Genomic DNA, 16,767 nt, shown 5'->3' with positions numbered 1-16,767 from the left:
CAGAATACACAAAGGACTCGACCATAAAGTTATGAAGTTTCTGCAGTACAGTCAGAAAAGTTTGCAAGGGACCAATGGGGCATGGTCTCTTTGGATCAAATAAATAAATAAATAAATAAGTAAGTAAGTAAGTAAGTTAAGTAAGTAAGTAGAAGAAAGCAAAGACAAACTTCAAAGAAACCAAGCTTAAACTTTGCTTTGGGGAATTTTGCACTTGGGTTTAGTACTGTAAGAAAGGCTGAGGCACAAAGAGAACACATCTGAGATGAAACTATCTTCAGCGTGAATGAGCCTGGAGATGTGACCGTGATTGCTGAGCTTCATTCAAGGACTGGCCGTCATAACGCTTTATGGGTAGTATGTGGACGATGATACGCAGTGCTACAATGGAAATTTTGGTTTAAAAAACCACAATCACCACAAAATTCCTAGCTTTTTCACTAAATAAAATAAAATTCAAATCAAAAGCATGTACTTCAATTTCTGGAGGACTGCTGGACACTGACAAGTTTCTTGGTTTCTCACAGAGCTCTACCAGAGACAAAGCCCCGCTCCCTCAGCTCAGCACTGATGGTTCTTCCCAAAGTGTGAAGCATTGTGGCAGGTGTTGACGAGGACTCTCCAGGGAGCAGCTCCTTGCTCAGGACTCCAGCAGGGCGTGCCACCTGCACACTTGCTGTCCCTTGGACTCCTTCATTGCAGTCCAGTGTCTAAGCTCCTCCTCCCCAGAGCTGTTCAGACCTAAGGAAATCCAGCCTATCATCTCCTTTCTTTTCATGCTGCGCTTGTTATACACAGACAGTATCAGAGTCACATCAGAAAGTTGAAACAAGGCCACTTGAAAAACAAAAGTTTCCTTGTACACCGGGTTTGGCTGCCCTCTGCGGGTGGATGTCTTGCACTTGGACATCTCTTGGCCCATTGAATTCAGCAGTGTTAATTTAACATATGTATCTGAAGGAAGAAAACCAACATACCACAAATATCATTTGAGACAAACTGACAGTTTTCTAATGATAAATACCAAGATTAGGTAGTCACGCTTTATAAGGATATGGTGTATACCATGTTTGATGGAAACTGAACTAACTCAGTTTTGATGCAGATGCTTATTAAATATGTGACAAGTATAGAGAATGCTAAGTTGGCTGAAATTCTTGGACAGTAGCAATGACTTAGCCTCACTGTTTCTAGGAATGGAATTTAAAGGTATACCTCATAATCCTTCCTTCCCCCTCCCACCCCTCATCAGCCTCCCCAGCCCCCCCTGCCCATCACCCCCTATTTCACTCCACTAAGCGGGACACCATAGCATCCATAGACACGTAGCAAGCTCAGTTAGCCACGACACTAAGGCATTCCACTGTTCTCAGAGAAGAGAGTACACAGACAGAGATGAAGGCAGATGGAGAGGAGGACGAGGAGGACAAGAACGCAAAGGTGACACTGAAACAGCTTAAGATGAAATGTCAAAACAATCTCTGCATGGATGTGGTTTTAAAATACACATTGAAAATATTCAAGGGTCCAAATGAAGCCAAATGCCTTAAGAGATCAATGTTTAGCAAACCAAGTAAAACTTTCTTCCAGTTTCATGCAAGAGTACATTTAATGTGCTTTTTTGGGGGTGGGTGGGGGATAGTTAAATACTATTGGGTTTCTTTCAGGCATAATTTAATGTAAAATTTTAAGAATGATATTTTAATTATTTTCATCAATTGCAAAGACACTGGCATGATGTTTAGTGTACAGAGTGAAATGTAGCACTTCAAGGCCTTTTTACACAGGAGATATATTCTCTTTAAAGACTTTCCAAGTCTGTTCGACTCATGCAAATGGTCTCAGCATGTTGATCCATCATGTGTACTTTATATCACAATTAAAGATAATTGCAATGGTCTCATGAGATATGTTTCTATCATAAATCAAAATACAAAGAAATAAAAAATAACTTATCTTAAAAGGTTTTGCTCATTTGTTGATATTCTGAATACCATCATCCATAATCAGAGATAAATTCTAAGTTAGTTTTATTTAAAATACCACAGATAAAAATGTGCATTGTTTTGGAAACCAACATGGTGGACAGTCTCACTGCTGGCAAGTTTTAGGGCATTTTGTTTTGCATGAAAAGACAACATCCAATTAGCCTCTACAGGAACTCACCTCGGATTATATAAACCTGTCCACCTATCAAGTGTTTTAGACAACAGAACAGTCCATCTGACAACAGGGGGTGGAAAGCAGTAAAAGAAATAATGACCAGATGTCAATTGTTGGGTGAAAGAGGGTCAAAGGTCAGAATTAAAGAGGAAACACTGTGCACTTCAGTGGAAAACACAAAACTTTAGCATTTTAATTCAAGTAGAGGGTTGAACAAAGGGCTGTTTTATAAATTTCAAGGAATGAAAAAAATTTAACATCATTGTGTAATCTTAAACAAAAATTACTCTGTTTTAAGATGGGGACATATTTATAATGGTATCTTCTTGGTCTAAAGCACATTGAACATATAGAATCATGCAAATTATCAGGCTATAAAAGATTGGATACAATCATAGGATCACTGCTATTGTGCTACATTTTTAATTTTACCCATGCAACATTTACTATTTCAAGTCTGATTACTCCCAATATAATCAAGAACTCAGTTATGCAAAACGAAATGTGACTATCAGAGTACGTGCTTGTGAGTGCTACTCCTGTTTGGGGGGGGGGGGGTCTGAGGTTACCCGGCTTACAGCAGTTCAGACCCTGAGTATCAGTGAAGGGCTATAATCCTGACACAACTGTCTTCAGTTTTGCTCGGCAGCTATCTGGCATGTCTTTTATAAATGCTTGACCCTCATATCACTATTTCAAAAGCTGGCTTCACTTATTTACTAGTGACTTCCTAGCTAAAGACAATGACCAACCGGAGGCTGAGGATCTGATTCTAAAGTGATGGCAACTGCTCCCACCCCTCTGCCCCAAGGACAGACTCCATGTAGCTCACAGCAGTCTTTTTTTTTTTTTTTTTTGGTTTTTCGAGACAGGGTTTCCCTGTAGTTTCTAGAGCCTGTCCTGGAACTAGCTCTTGTAGACCAGGCTGGCCTCGAACTCAGAGATCCGCCTGCCTCTGCCTCCCGAGTGCTGGGATTAAAGGCGTGCGCCACCACCGCCCGGCTCACAGCAGTCTTAACACGCTTCCTATCCACCCCTGCATCTGCTCCCTTCATTCTGACTCCCTGTGCTGTTTCTAGGCCACACTATCATTTTATTTTGCTACTTCTGACATGTCCAATTAAGGATTTGTCAACATTTATTGAACGGCCATCTTAGGTGTGAGGCACAGACTGACGTGCATCTTTGTCTGTGGTGCAGTGTTACACGGTCATTGGGTCTGTGTCTTGTGGCCAGGTAAGCACATGCAGTTGTCATGGTCTCACAAGCTCACATGTGTTCAGGCTCTCTCCAGCCCATTGTGGAGAGAGTCTCAGTGTGTTTGCTTGGAGAAAATCAAGTCGGACTCCCCAGCCTGCTTGGTCTCAGAATGTCTTTTCACTTACTCGGTTTCCCTTTGAAATGGGAAAGTGGATGGTACCAATTCACTTTTATGTACCTTTGTCAGATCTGATTCTCACAATTACCCTGTAAAAGATATAAACTTAACTTTACCTATTAAGAAACATCCCTGCAGGGTCAGGCCATTTGTCTATTGAGGTTATAATTTTTCTCTTTAGATATCTCTTTTAAAATTTTGAATTATTATTCTGTGTGTGTGAGTGTTTACCTACATGCATGTCTGTGCACCATGTGTGTATCTGGTGCCTGCAGAGGCCATAAGAGTGGACTGGATCCCTTGGAACTAGAGCTCTGGATGGTTGGGAGCTGCCATGTGGGTGCTGGGATTAAACTGAGTTCTCTGGAAGAACAGCCAGGGCTCTTCACTGCTGAGCCATCTCTTTAGCCTTACCCTCCAGGCTTCTCAATTTAGGGATAGATGTATTCTGTGATGCATGTCCCAACACTCCTTGGCATAAACCTATTATCTTTTAATGATGTTTCACCTGCATTGAACGATGGATTTTTATGGCATTTAAAAGCAAAATTAACGTAAAGGATAGAAAAAGCTCCCCCTCTGCCTGCACCCTGATTAACAGTGTATTAAGGAAGTCTCTTGGAAATCCGTAAACAAATTTAAGCTATTAATCACTCGCAATTTCTATTCAGAGTTTCAGTCAGGGCATGAACAGGTTTAATCTATAGAAATTCAGAAGAGCTGTTCTGTGCCCATTTAGATCTGGCTCACAGACATCAGCAGTAGAGCGGGGTGGGACAACTTCTCTGCACCTCCCGCACCTACTCTCATCTTCACAGAGGAGGACAGGGACAGTCAGAGCAGACAAACGCCCTCGCTCCCACTCAGTCCACCCAGGGCAAAGCACCGTCTTGATCTCATTTGTACTGGGAAGAAAAGGCATGCTGGTCGTGTCAGGTGACGATTTCTTTTTTTCTTTTTGTGTGGTGCTGTGCTGAAACCCAGGCCTGCACATGCTAAGCACATGCTGCCCCACTCAACCACATCCTTAACACCCACAATTTCAAAGAAGAAACTTCAAGAAAATACTTTCTTCATGAGGTGTTGAGGGTAAAGGAAGGGAAACACAGAAGTAGATACATTAGTTCAGAATACTGCACACAGACAGGAAACACGACATTAATCTCTAACAGAAGCTGCATACATTTCTTTCATTGTGAATAGTAGTCACTTTCAAGCCCTGTAACTTCTTCTGGCATTAAAAGATAATGGCTATAGTAGGGATAATTTATTCTGCAGACTATGAAAACTTAAAATTTCTGTTACCATACAATTAATATTTTGAATCTCACATTTTCTACTTCCCAAACGGCTGGAAATAGAAACCATGAAACAGACTGGTGATGATCCAGGGTTTCACTGGGATTGGCCTAGACTAAAATGATGCGAAGCCCCTATGCAGAAAGCATTAAGTAGACATAACTGGTTTTCACTCACTGGGTGGTCTGTTTGCTGCCAGGTTTTTGAAGTGGCTGCCTTTGATCACTTCTGCTGATAGTCGTCCAGTGGTGGCATTGTAAAGGAGCCCAATGAGGATCTCTGGAACGGAGCCGTGTTCAAGGGACTGACAGGAGGATGTGCTTTCACCACAGGACACTTCTGACAAGCTCACCTGGGAGTCACAGCCCTGGAGAGCAAATGTGAAATTGTTACAGAATTTTACAAAACACAGATCATAAAATGTACCATTGGCTGGGTGTGGTGGGCAGCACACAGGATGCAGAGGCGGGTGGCTCTCTTTTGTCTAGACAATGAACTGCAGGCCAGCCAGCGCTATGGTGAGACCGTCTCAAACACCACCACCATCAACTACAACAAACAAAATAAATAAAATGGCAGTGCTGTGTGTACTGAAATCACATCACACACCACACTCCCAACACTCAATTAGAAATAGTCTGCAGACATTTCAGTCAAGTAATAGATGATATTCCTGCAATAAACTCTATTTATTTTAATCATTCATTCATTCATTCCCGTGTGCCCGTGCCTGTGCCCGTGCCCACACAAATGCATGTGGTCAGTATGTTCTGAAAGTCACAGGGCAGCCAGCAGGGCTGGTCTCTCCTTCCACTGTGTGCCCATGGATTGAACTCAGGTCATCAAGCTGTCAGCACAGAAGCCTTTATCCACTGAGCCATCTCAACAATTCAACAGTTTCTTCAACGTATGCATGGTAATGAGAGTTATCAACTTTAAAACATGGATGTAAATTTAGATTTATTTACAGTAAACATCTCAACTATAGTATTAAAGACAAAGATTGGCATGTGTTGATAAATAAACAAAATTATCTGCCATTCTTATGCCAATATCTAAAATAGAGAGGCAGAATAGTAAAAAAAAAATGTAAAACTTACTGTGCACACATAGCCATAAGAAAACTGATGTGGCTGTGTGTTTCCTTGAAAACTAGGCCATCATCAGAGGTGAGGAAGTGCACTTAGTGATGACTACGTGTTTAGTTTTTAGGAAAACAGAAAAATTCCAAATTTGTAAGCATTTTGTAAAGTGGGTTAAAGACACAGAAAGCAAAGACCCTGTAACATTAAGGAGAAACACGCACCAGTGGCAGAGCAGCATCTCTCTCAGTGCCTGGCCATGTGAGCAGGGGAGGATGCAGAAAGGATGTGGGAGATTGGCACATCACCAACAGTGAGGGTCAGACTACGGACACAGTACAGCACGCCCAGCAGCAGAGCAGAAGCCTTTCCTTATAGCAATAAAGCAAGCAATGATAATATGCAAATGAGGAAAAATTTCATGGTATGCTTTTTGTTTGTTTGCTTGCTTGCTTTTCAAGACAGGGTTGATCTGTGTAACAGCCCTGACTGTCCTGGAACTCACTCTAAAGACCAGGCTGGCCTTGAACTCATAGAGATCCCCCTGTCTCTGCCTTCTGAGTGCTGGGATTAAAGTCATGTATCACCACCCCCCAGCTCATAGTATGCTTTTCGATCAAATAGAAATGACAAAGTATTTTCTAGAAGAACAAAAGACCTATGATATATTTGAATGCATTTCTAAGTAATTTTTGAGAAACCAAATAGTATTGAGAATGAGATAATTAACGATTGAAAGGATCAACAAAAATGGATAAATTTCTGGATGGTTCAACGAGAGAAGAGAGTGAGCACACTGCATATTCTGCAGATCGTGAATACATGAGAGAGCCGTGCTGACAGCCCCCAACTAATCTAAAATTTGGATGGAACGAACACATTCTTAGAGAATGACAGCTAACAGAAGGGACACTAGAAGAGACAGAATATCCCAACTGAACTTGTAACCAAAAACTTTTAAAAAATAAAGACACAGAATAAGACATTTTAGCTGTGACAGCTTCCCTTGTGAATTATAACTGATACCATTCCTCTTTCCCAAACACATTCAGACAGTGAAGAAGAAATAGCCCTTACCTGCCCATGTACTGAGAATCTAACAAACTCTTAGAAACCAGGCTTAGGATAGACTTAAAAATCTATTTTTTAAGTCTCATTTGTGAACCTCGACTTAAAATTCCTAAATCCACCATTAGCAGGCCAAACCTATCAACACGCAATTAAAAAATTTGCACTAGTGGGGGCAGGTTGAGCTTTAGTACACACAAGGCTCTACATCCACTCTGCAGCACAGGGAAGCTGGGTGTGGCGGCACGCACCTGCGGAGGCAGGAAGATCAGAAAAGGTGAAGGCTACACAGTAAATTCCAGGCCAACCTGGCTCACGTGAGATCTGGCCTCAAAACATCCTGTAACTTATTTCCCCTTTGACACTGTCACCACCGTGGTGGGCCTTCACAGCCAGAGAAGGTCCTAGTCTTAATAAACAACAATAAAATAGAGTGGGGAAGACTGCCCACCAGACAATCAAATACAAAGGAAGTCTGAACAAATTCACAGACAAACTGCAGTTTGCACAAAAGGTAAAATTTAAAAATATTCACATTGTAAACATATCAGCAACACACCGGAACCCGCACTGCGGAGGAGGCTGAGCCAGGTGGACTGCAAGCTCCAGTCTAGCCTAGTGTACACAGAGTTCTGCGCTAGCCAACGCTACATTGTGAAATCTTGTCTCAAACAACAAATAAAAAATACAAGCAAAAGCATTTGTCACAGCATAAAACATAAAATATCTAGCATATAATAAATGACATGCTAGCCTGCAAGGTATCTGCAGAAAACATGAGCATTGCTGAGAATGAAAAGTACTCTACCAGGTAAGCTCAGCAAATGTGTGACAGCCATTTAACAACATTCTCCCCTCATCATCTATAGAGTAAATGCAATTCCATTAAAAATCTCAACAGACTTTTTTGCATCAACTATTGATTGTAAGTGGGCTGAAGGCCTCAGAATCTCATAAAAAAAAAAAACATCATGTCAATAGCAAAAGTTTAAAAAAAGACTTTTCCATCATGTGGCAACAAGCCAAGGAAATTATAAGGAAATGTCTTACTTGTTCTTTATACAACCAAGCACCACTACCTGCAGGAAGTAACCCAAAGGTTACTCAAAGGAATGAAATCTGGCAGATGATGTGTTCCATTTTGTAGAATTTGGAAAACTAAAATATGTACACCACACCATCGATACCTATTCAGGTTTTCAATGGGCAACTGCTTTGAATTCAGAAAAGGCTGATTTGGTAACCACACATTTGCTAGAAGTTATGGCTATCGAGGATATACCTGTACAAATAAAGACAGACAATGGTCTAGCATGTCTCTAATAAAATAAAACAGGTTTTTTGCTTTTTACAATATAAAGCATATTACAAATATATGACATAATCCTACAGGACAAGCAGTTATAGAAAGTTCAAATTGAACTCTAAAGGATAAACTAAAGAAACAGAAAGGGGTAATAAAGACCATCAAGGAATAGATTGCATAATCCCTTATTAACTTTGAGTTTTCTAAATGCTAATGAGAAAGGAACAACAGTTGCAGAAAGACATTGGATCGTAGGAAAAAACTACAGAATTAAATCAGCTGATACACTTTAACAATGTACTGAACTCAGAATGGAAACCAGGACGTGTTATGCTGGAGAAGGGGTTTTGCTTTTGTTTCCACAGAAGAAGAAAAGCTATGGATACCATCAAAATTTATAAAGATTTGATTTGAATGAGAGACCACTTAACTGAAGAGATGATAGTTCATGAAGCAGCATGGCCATTTAATCTAAATTCACCTATAAAACTGACAAATGCTTCTCATTTGATCAGATAAAACTTGCCAAAAGGGATCCTTCCCAAAATTAGGGTTGGGGAAGGGTTTTGGTTTTGTCTTTTCAGGAGAATAAAGGCATTCAGCTAAGGAATCTGAGGACTACCGGACAAATGAGACATCTGAAGAAAAAGGACAAATCATCAAGAAAAAAATGTTCCAAGAAAAGGAGTAAATTGGCCTATTGGTATATCACATTTCCAACAGGATACAATTTCATAAAACTTCTCAAATGTTTGTTTCTGCTGTTCTCTACAGACATATAATGCAAGTGGTCTTTTCATAGTCCCAGTCCAGTTAAAAATTAAAGATGACTTTGGAGTTAGAGCATGGGTCTCTCCTTCTCTAAACCCAAGCATGCTGTTAAAGTAAAATCCAAAATCTGTCTCATGTCAGAAGAGCCATATGATATGGAAGAGAAGATAAACAAAAAATTAGGGACTACTGTATTGCCACTAATCTCATAATCCTTTGTTTTTATTTTGATTCGTTAAGGCTTTTCTTAAGATACAAATATTATTTCAAAGTTTATAAGGTTAATATACACATATCTTATATATAATCTTAAACTGTTTGTCATGATATTAATTAATGATCATATAGAGTACTAGTGATGTAGGTGGGTCTTCTATCTATCTGTTGCTTTTACTGGTTAATTAGTAAAGAAAACCGCTTGGCCTGATAGGTCAGAACATAGGTAGACAGAACAGAATGCTGGGAAGAAGGCAGTGAGTCAGTCGCCATGATTCTCTGACCCGAGACAGAGGCAGGTTAGGATCTTTCCCAGTAAGCCACCACCTCGTGGTGCTACACACATTAGCAGAAATGTGTTAATCAAGATGTGAGAGTTAGCCAATAAGAGGCTAGAGCTAATGGGCCAAGCAATGTTTAAATGAATACAGTTTGTATGTTGTTATTTCAGGTGTAAAGCTAGCTGTGCGGGAGCCGGGTGGGAATGCAGCCTGCAGCTCCTTCTACATATTAGTCTCAGAAAAGGGCTTCATCTACCTTCCTATACGTGATTTCAGGTTTGAGTGCCTATCAGGTAAGAGGGAATTAAGTTTTTGCACTCTGGATGCACATAACAAATAGTGATCCTTTAACCTTTTTGAGATCTACTGCATATGACATTTAAAATAAGTTTTCTGCAGTGAACCAAGACCATGCCTAACAGTAACCTTTGAAGTCTCCAAAAGGAGAATGAGGCCCCACAAAGATGATTCCTCCAGGACTATGATAATACCACTAAGCTGAAAACACCACCTAAATATTGGCTTTTGATGGAGGAGTGTCTATGTGTTACTTTCATTGATTAATAAAAAAAAACTGCCTTGGCCCTTTAAGAGGATAGAAAATTAGGTAGGCGGAGTAGACAGAACAGAATTGTGGGAGAAAGGAAGCAGAGTTGGGGGGGATGCTTCAGGCAGTCACCATAGTGAGTCACCATGCCTCTCCTCTCCAAGACGGACGCAGGTTAAGATCTCTCCTGGTAAGCGACCACCTCATGGTGCTACATGGATTACTAAATATGGGTTAAAGCAAGATATGAGAATTAACCAATAAGAGGCTGAAACTAATGGGCCAGGCAGTGTTTAAAAGAATACAGTTTCCGTGTAATTATTTTGGGTAAAGCTAGCCAGATGGCCAGACACAGCCCGCCGCTCCATCTACAGGCTTTGTTCTACAAACTGCTCAGGACAATTTCGAGTTGGCTAGCTGAGATGATACAGCCTCACAGATTACTCTAGCCAGAACTTTAGACAAGTCCTGTACTTTCCCATTATGCAGAAACTGGACAGCAAATGATGCTGTGGTCTGCAGGAATCATGCAGTGAGATTTCAGCTGATATGGCAGAAGGCTGACCCACCAGAACAAACACATTCTGATGGAGGCAAACACAGCTCGTAAGAGGCTGGGCTGACCACCTTTTACATATTGATTGATTCTCAAAGTGGATCTCTTGTGAAACCATTAGCACTCTCCCTTGGTGTAAGATTCAGCAGAGTATGGATTATTGGGCACAATTCTTTCTCATGAATGGGTATATTGGGTCATTCCCCCCCCCACTCTGTGGGACCTCCAAGTGGGAAATTTAGCCAAGCACTCAATAACCTTGGTTCCCACAGTCTAATCTTCACTTTTTTTTGTTCCCTGAGATGCAACAGAAGCCACCTTCCTGCAACTATCTTCCATTTGGCAGGACATGCAATCAGGAGAGGAGTCTTTCATATAGATCACATTTGGAACCTTCAAAGATAATGGGACATCCAATCTCAGAGAATTGCCTTTATTTTGCCTGTGTATATAAACTAAAAGTTTTACAGAATTAAAAGAAAACAGCAGAAGAATAAAGAAATGGACACAGAAAAGTGTGTAGTGTAGGAGAGCTCATTTCACCCTCAGATTTAAGTCCTGTGCCTGCTGTGAGTCTTCTTCTGGACCCTGGAAGGGACTGAGGCTTGCACTCAGAGGTCCCCAATAAAATGGTACATCTTGACAATTAACCCAAATTTTTCTTTTCAGGATCCCCTAAAGATGCTGCTGCCCTCAGACAGCAGGAAAAACACAATGCCCACATTCCAAAGAGATGGGGTGGGTGGTTTTTGGTCTTTCATTGGGTTATAAATATTTGCCACTGTTTGATGTAGGTGTGTCTTCTATTTATCTGTTGATTTCATTGGTTAATTAATAAAGAAACTGCCTTGGCCAGCCCTTACGTGGGTGGAGTAGACAGAACAGGAAGAAGGAAGTGGGGTAGATGGCTCAGACAGATGCCATGCCTCTCCTAAATGAGGCAGACCACCGTGCCTCTCCTCAGGGAGATAGTCGTGATGAAGCCAGCCACCAGGTCAGACATGCTGAATCTTTCCAGGTAAGACACCACTCAAGGTGTTACATAGATTATTCGATATGGGTTAGTCAAGATGTGAATAAGATGCTGAAACTAATGGGCCAGGCAGTGTTTAAAAGAATACAATTTGTGTGTTGATATGTAGCGTGTAAAGCTAGCCATGCAGGAGCCAGGGTGGCAGGAACGCAGCCCGTCTGCTCCTTACTACAACTGTTTAAGGGAATTGGTTCAAAGTTGTTATTGGTAATAGTCGGGAAAAAAATTGAACAAAGGAGATTAGATTCAGAGTTCCTGTTTGGAAAAAAAAGAGGGGCTATAGATACGATAGGATATAAAGGTAGATTATTGAGTTTACTCTGAAAAGAAAAAAGAGGGATATAGAAATAGGATAGAATAGTAGATTACTGAATTTACTTTTAAACAAAAAAGCAACTACTTGTTTTAAATATTTTACACTGATATGGATTTTTGTATATTGATACAAATTTGAGATTAATTTTGTTAGAACATAATTCACATACATTTTAAAACTTGATCAAGATATTGTACCTATACAGCTCATTTAACAATGTACTGCAAATTTTTAGTTCTTAAAAAGTTATTATTACCAATTACTTAGGATACAAAGTAATGCAAGTAAGTAGTTAATAATTACAACCAAATTTTTCGTGATATTAGGTATGTTTTCAAGGTCAAAAAGATATATTTTAGATAGACAGGTCATCTTCAAACACTTCAGAGATTTACAGAATATAGCATTTAAGGTGTTTGAATAACAGAGGTTCCTTTTTTTATGATAATGAGACATGTCTGCTCCTGGCAGCACCAATCTACTTCAGAGAAGATGATGGGCATCAAAAAAATTCTCCATGGAGTTTACTTTCTTTGTGCCAAAAGTTAGCAACTGGGCAAGAAAGTGCCCTTACCTGGACTGCTGACAGTATGCTGTCCAAATTGGACACGTGGGACACAAAAGAGAGTGACTGCCAAGCCTTGTCAGGACAAGGTAGGACAGTCCTTCAAGAATCCTGCTTTATAGAAAAGTCTGTAGAATAGTCTGTAAACTGAAGATGGATGCCCCAATGTTGCAGAGGAACTTTAGGTGACTGTCCAGGCAGTCAGCTGTTTCTGTCATTTCTCACATTTTTTGGAAGTTGCTTGCTTGCACTTCCTGCTTACTCAGTATTATTTCCTTCTCAGGATTTTGATAGAATTTAAGACTTTGTAGTTATAGTTTTCCTTTGTTACCAGATTCAGAAAAGAATTTTACTAAAGAGGTATAAAGTGTATAGTTGAGAGACATTAAGAGATAGTTTTGGTAATGCATATTAAAATAAAAAGTGAATTAGGTACAAACTTTTAGACTAATCAAGATAGGACAGATATGGAATATTTTCCTCTGAATTTGTCAGTTGCTAATGGACTAGATAATGTTGATGTATTTACCTGTATATATTATAGTTATTGTACATATATAGTTTTTCTTATATTAGTTATAACCTTTTTTATTTTAGACAAAAAGGGGAAATGTGGCGATACTCTGTTTGTACTATAACAAATAAAGCTTGCCTGAAGATTAGAGAGAGAAGCTAGCCATTATTTACCCATAGAGGTCTGGAGGTCTGTACAGACAGGAATTGATATGGCTGGGTGGAGAAAGGAACTCAGTCTCTCTTTGGGGACTGAGAGTCGTAGAGGTAAGGTAAGGCTGGCTGCTCTGCTTCTCTGATCCTTCAGCTTTCATCCTCTAACATCTGTCTCTGGGTTTTTATTATTAATACCAATTAGAACCTGTGCAACAGATGGGCAGAAAGAACACCTAGGGTGGCATGGACACAGAGGAGTGGGAGCCATCCCCTTTTTGGTGGGGTATAAGCAGATGCTACTTTCAAAAATGCCAGAGGTACATACCACTGGCTTTGAAATCCTAATCTATATATTCCCAGTGAAGATGTATGGAGTGCCACCAAGAGACAAGAAAGAATAATGCCCAGAGAGACATTCCTCACCCCAGACCCAAAAGGCAGGGTGGAAGAATTCTGGTAAGCTCATACAGTGACTGGTGTACCTCACTACAGTAAGAACCATTATAATGTTACAAGCGTAATTGAAATGTTGGTCCTAGAAGATCACCCACTAACGTCATTCCATTCGTGTGCGTTAGAAACAAGCCCAGACCGAACAACCTGAAGGACGGCTAGCAAACTAAACCCCGTGCTTCTCAAGTGTGACGGGCGGTGAGACAAAGAGCAGCAAGAAAGTGATTAATATCCATGTAAATTGTGCTTAATTCTAGAGGGCTGTGATAGACGATCACAGGGCAACGGCTTTGTTTTTATTTTACCTGTATATATTTGTGATAAATGGGTGGTCTCATTTCTGTTTTTCCCCTTTTTGAAGTGAACTGGATTTCTATAAGAAAGAGGTTTAAGAAGGGATTGCTTGATATAAAGACACACACACACATACACACACACACACACACACACACACACAAAACGATAAAACAAATATTCAGAATTTTATTTGAAGATTCCCTGAGAAATGCCATGATGTAGAATAACAGGAATAGAAGAAGGAAACAATGAATGAAAAGATGAAAGGAAGATAGGAAGGGAGGATGAAGGGAGGAGGAAAAGAGGAAGGCTACTCCATATAACAATGTAATTAAAGAATTTTCAATTTCAAGCTATCTCTCTTTAAGCCAGAGAGACGCTTCAGCAGGAAAAAGACTCTGGATGGGAGCTCAGTAGCCTGAGCTTGATCCATGACTCTTAGCTGGTGTCAGGAGATAATAACGTAGGGCAGCTGCCCACTGGTCCCCAGACCTGCACTGCAGCGCATCCACACACAGCTGTACATATGCACATACTCAATTTTTTAATCTTAAATTTTTTAATGTTTTAGATAAGTCTTCAAATTTAAATCTACTCTTGGCTATGTAAAGTAATAAAAAAGAACGAGCACATATCTGAGCAAACTAATTGGTCTAGCCTTCAGGAAGATAAAATATCATTTTTCAAATATACCTCAAAATTACAGAGTAGGAGCCAAAAGGAATATATAGCTTGTATTCCTAAATCATGGGTAAAATCCCCATGGTTTGATATCTTTTCTGACAGTTGGAGAAGAAAACAGTTTTAGTTTCAGTCAGGCTGTATTATCGCTTCTGAAGATGGTGTCAAAAACATGCTTGAACACACTTCCTGAATCTGCTAGAACACGTGTGAACCTAGCTGCCTGTCAGCCAAGCGTAATGCCACCAGGAGTGCTTCTGGGGAGACAGACACCTCCCTGGCTGTGTTATTGTTGAACCCGATAGGATGACTGTTAAGATCTTCAATGATCACGTTTTATTTGAGTCGGCCTGCGTGTAACCTGCATTCCACCTTAGAGCACTGGAAGCGGATGGCCTCCCATCAGTGCCTCTCCGAGAAAGGCAGTGTCCAAAGAGCCCACAGAAACTGAAAACTGGAGAGGCGGCACACAGAGCGAGGGGCAAGAGTAGACTCCACGCCGATGTGCCTCCTTCATTCTACCTCTGGTCAATCCTGCAGGCCCTGTCATGAATTTAGAACAGGGCTTGCCTAGGTGCCAGTAACTATAGGTAATTAATCTAGAGCCACACAAATTTGAACCAATACTAAGCTGGCATAAATGAAGGGTACCAGAGGCTCCCAAAAGTCAAACATCCCCCACCTTGCATAAGACTTTAATTTTAATATTTCCTCTTTTTGCCAGAGGGTGAAGGATTATTATCAGTGCTGTGAGGAGAGAAAAAAATCTTAAAATTCCAGACAGATGAGTAAACTCTATAAGGTGTTAATGGTATCCAGAATCATCGTGCAGGGCCTTAATGGTGCTTATAGCTTTAAATCAAGCAAACATCTAGAACAGCCATTTGATGAGCAACAGAATTCCTACAGACTAAACATACTGGGCTTCTCATTGGCACTAAGTAGATTTAGCTTACCTGTCTACTTACACCCAAATTTTTAAAGTTTAAACTGAACTGTATAATAATGTAAATTTAAATAATCTCTGTTGAATTTATTCTCACTGTGGCTGGAAGACAGCATTCATATTCCAATTTTATTTATATATGAAAAGTTTTCATTACACCAAAAACGGGTGATGGGAGCACAAAGGGCACTGCCACATAAGACAAGCTCGTCCCCTGTGACACCAGAGGCGATTTCAGGAGAGAGCGAGCAGCCAGGCGGGGCTGCTAGGGAAATACCCAGTGGAGCTGCAAAGGAGAGCAGTGGAAGACGGTCTGCCTCAAACTGGGCTGCACTGGTGTGATTCAGGTTGTAAGCGACCCAGGAAGCTCAGTGGGTCCAGGCTCCCCCCTACCCCACCCCCTCCTTCCTCTCTTCCCCAGGCTTGCCCCCTCAGGCACTCTCCTGAGTTGTGAGAAAGAGAACAGCTTTCTGAGAGCTTACGGCCTGCAGAACTGGATAGTCAGGGCCAGGAAATCACTTCAAGAGTTTGGGAGAAAAAAGTTGTGTATGGGTTGAACATGGTTCCCACTCCCAACCTGTGCAGGAGTTTAAACTCCAATGTTATAAATTAGTGGCACAAGATTGTGGTGTTTAAAACAGGTTACTCAGGTGAATTCTAGTGATAGAGAGGAAAGACACTCTCTGTCCCCTGAAACACACATGATGTGCTGCAGTCAAGAGGGACCCTCACAGAGTCTGGCCCATGATTATGGGCTTTTCAACCTCCAAAACTATGAGCTAAACACACCCCTTTTCTATACTGACGCCTTGGGTGTTTTATTATAGTAACAAAACTGGACAATGCAGTTGCAGGTTGAGTACCTCAGATAAAATCTGGGCACTGTGGCCATAACAGAAAGATACAGGTGTTCGATCACTAAAGCATGATCACCTGAGCCATCTGCCCCTGCTTCCCTCTCGAGGGCTTTTTGTGCTCTGAGCAGGGCGATGCCCTAGTTGCGATGACCTCTTTTAGGCTCCTTGCCAAGCAAGAGGAAAAGAGGGAACAGAGCCTGGTGGCTCAGGGCGGTCACCCCAGCTTCTTAGCAGGTTGAGGCAGGGGAATGGCAAGTTCAAGGAAGTGGTAGTTTCGACTCTG

The 16,767-nt window shown here is 40.9% G+C and overlaps 1 protein-coding gene across 1 annotated transcript in view; it reads right to left on the bottom strand.

Annotated features, from left to right (window-relative positions):
* Positions 1 to 640: 640 nt before the first annotated feature.
* Syt14 (synaptotagmin 14) overlaps positions 641 to 16,767 on the bottom strand; it is a 159,536-nt gene continuing 143,409 nt past the window's right edge. The window contains exons 6-8 of the mRNA XM_038349751.1: positions 5,018 to 5,207; positions 2,167 to 2,223; positions 641 to 954 (exon numbers count right to left, since the gene is read on the bottom strand). Coding sequence (XP_038205679.1) covers positions 641 to 954; positions 2,167 to 2,223; positions 5,018 to 5,207 — 561 coding nt within the window. The remainder of the gene's footprint in view (positions 955 to 2,166; positions 2,224 to 5,017; positions 5,208 to 16,767) is intronic.

Source organism: Arvicola amphibius, chromosome 12, assembly GCF_903992535.2.
Source record: "Arvicola amphibius chromosome 12, mArvAmp1.2, whole genome shotgun sequence".
In the NCBI taxonomy this organism is placed as follows: Eukaryota; Metazoa; Chordata; class Mammalia; order Rodentia; family Cricetidae; genus Arvicola; species Arvicola amphibius.
This window is presented reverse-complemented; position numbering and strand designations above follow the sequence as displayed.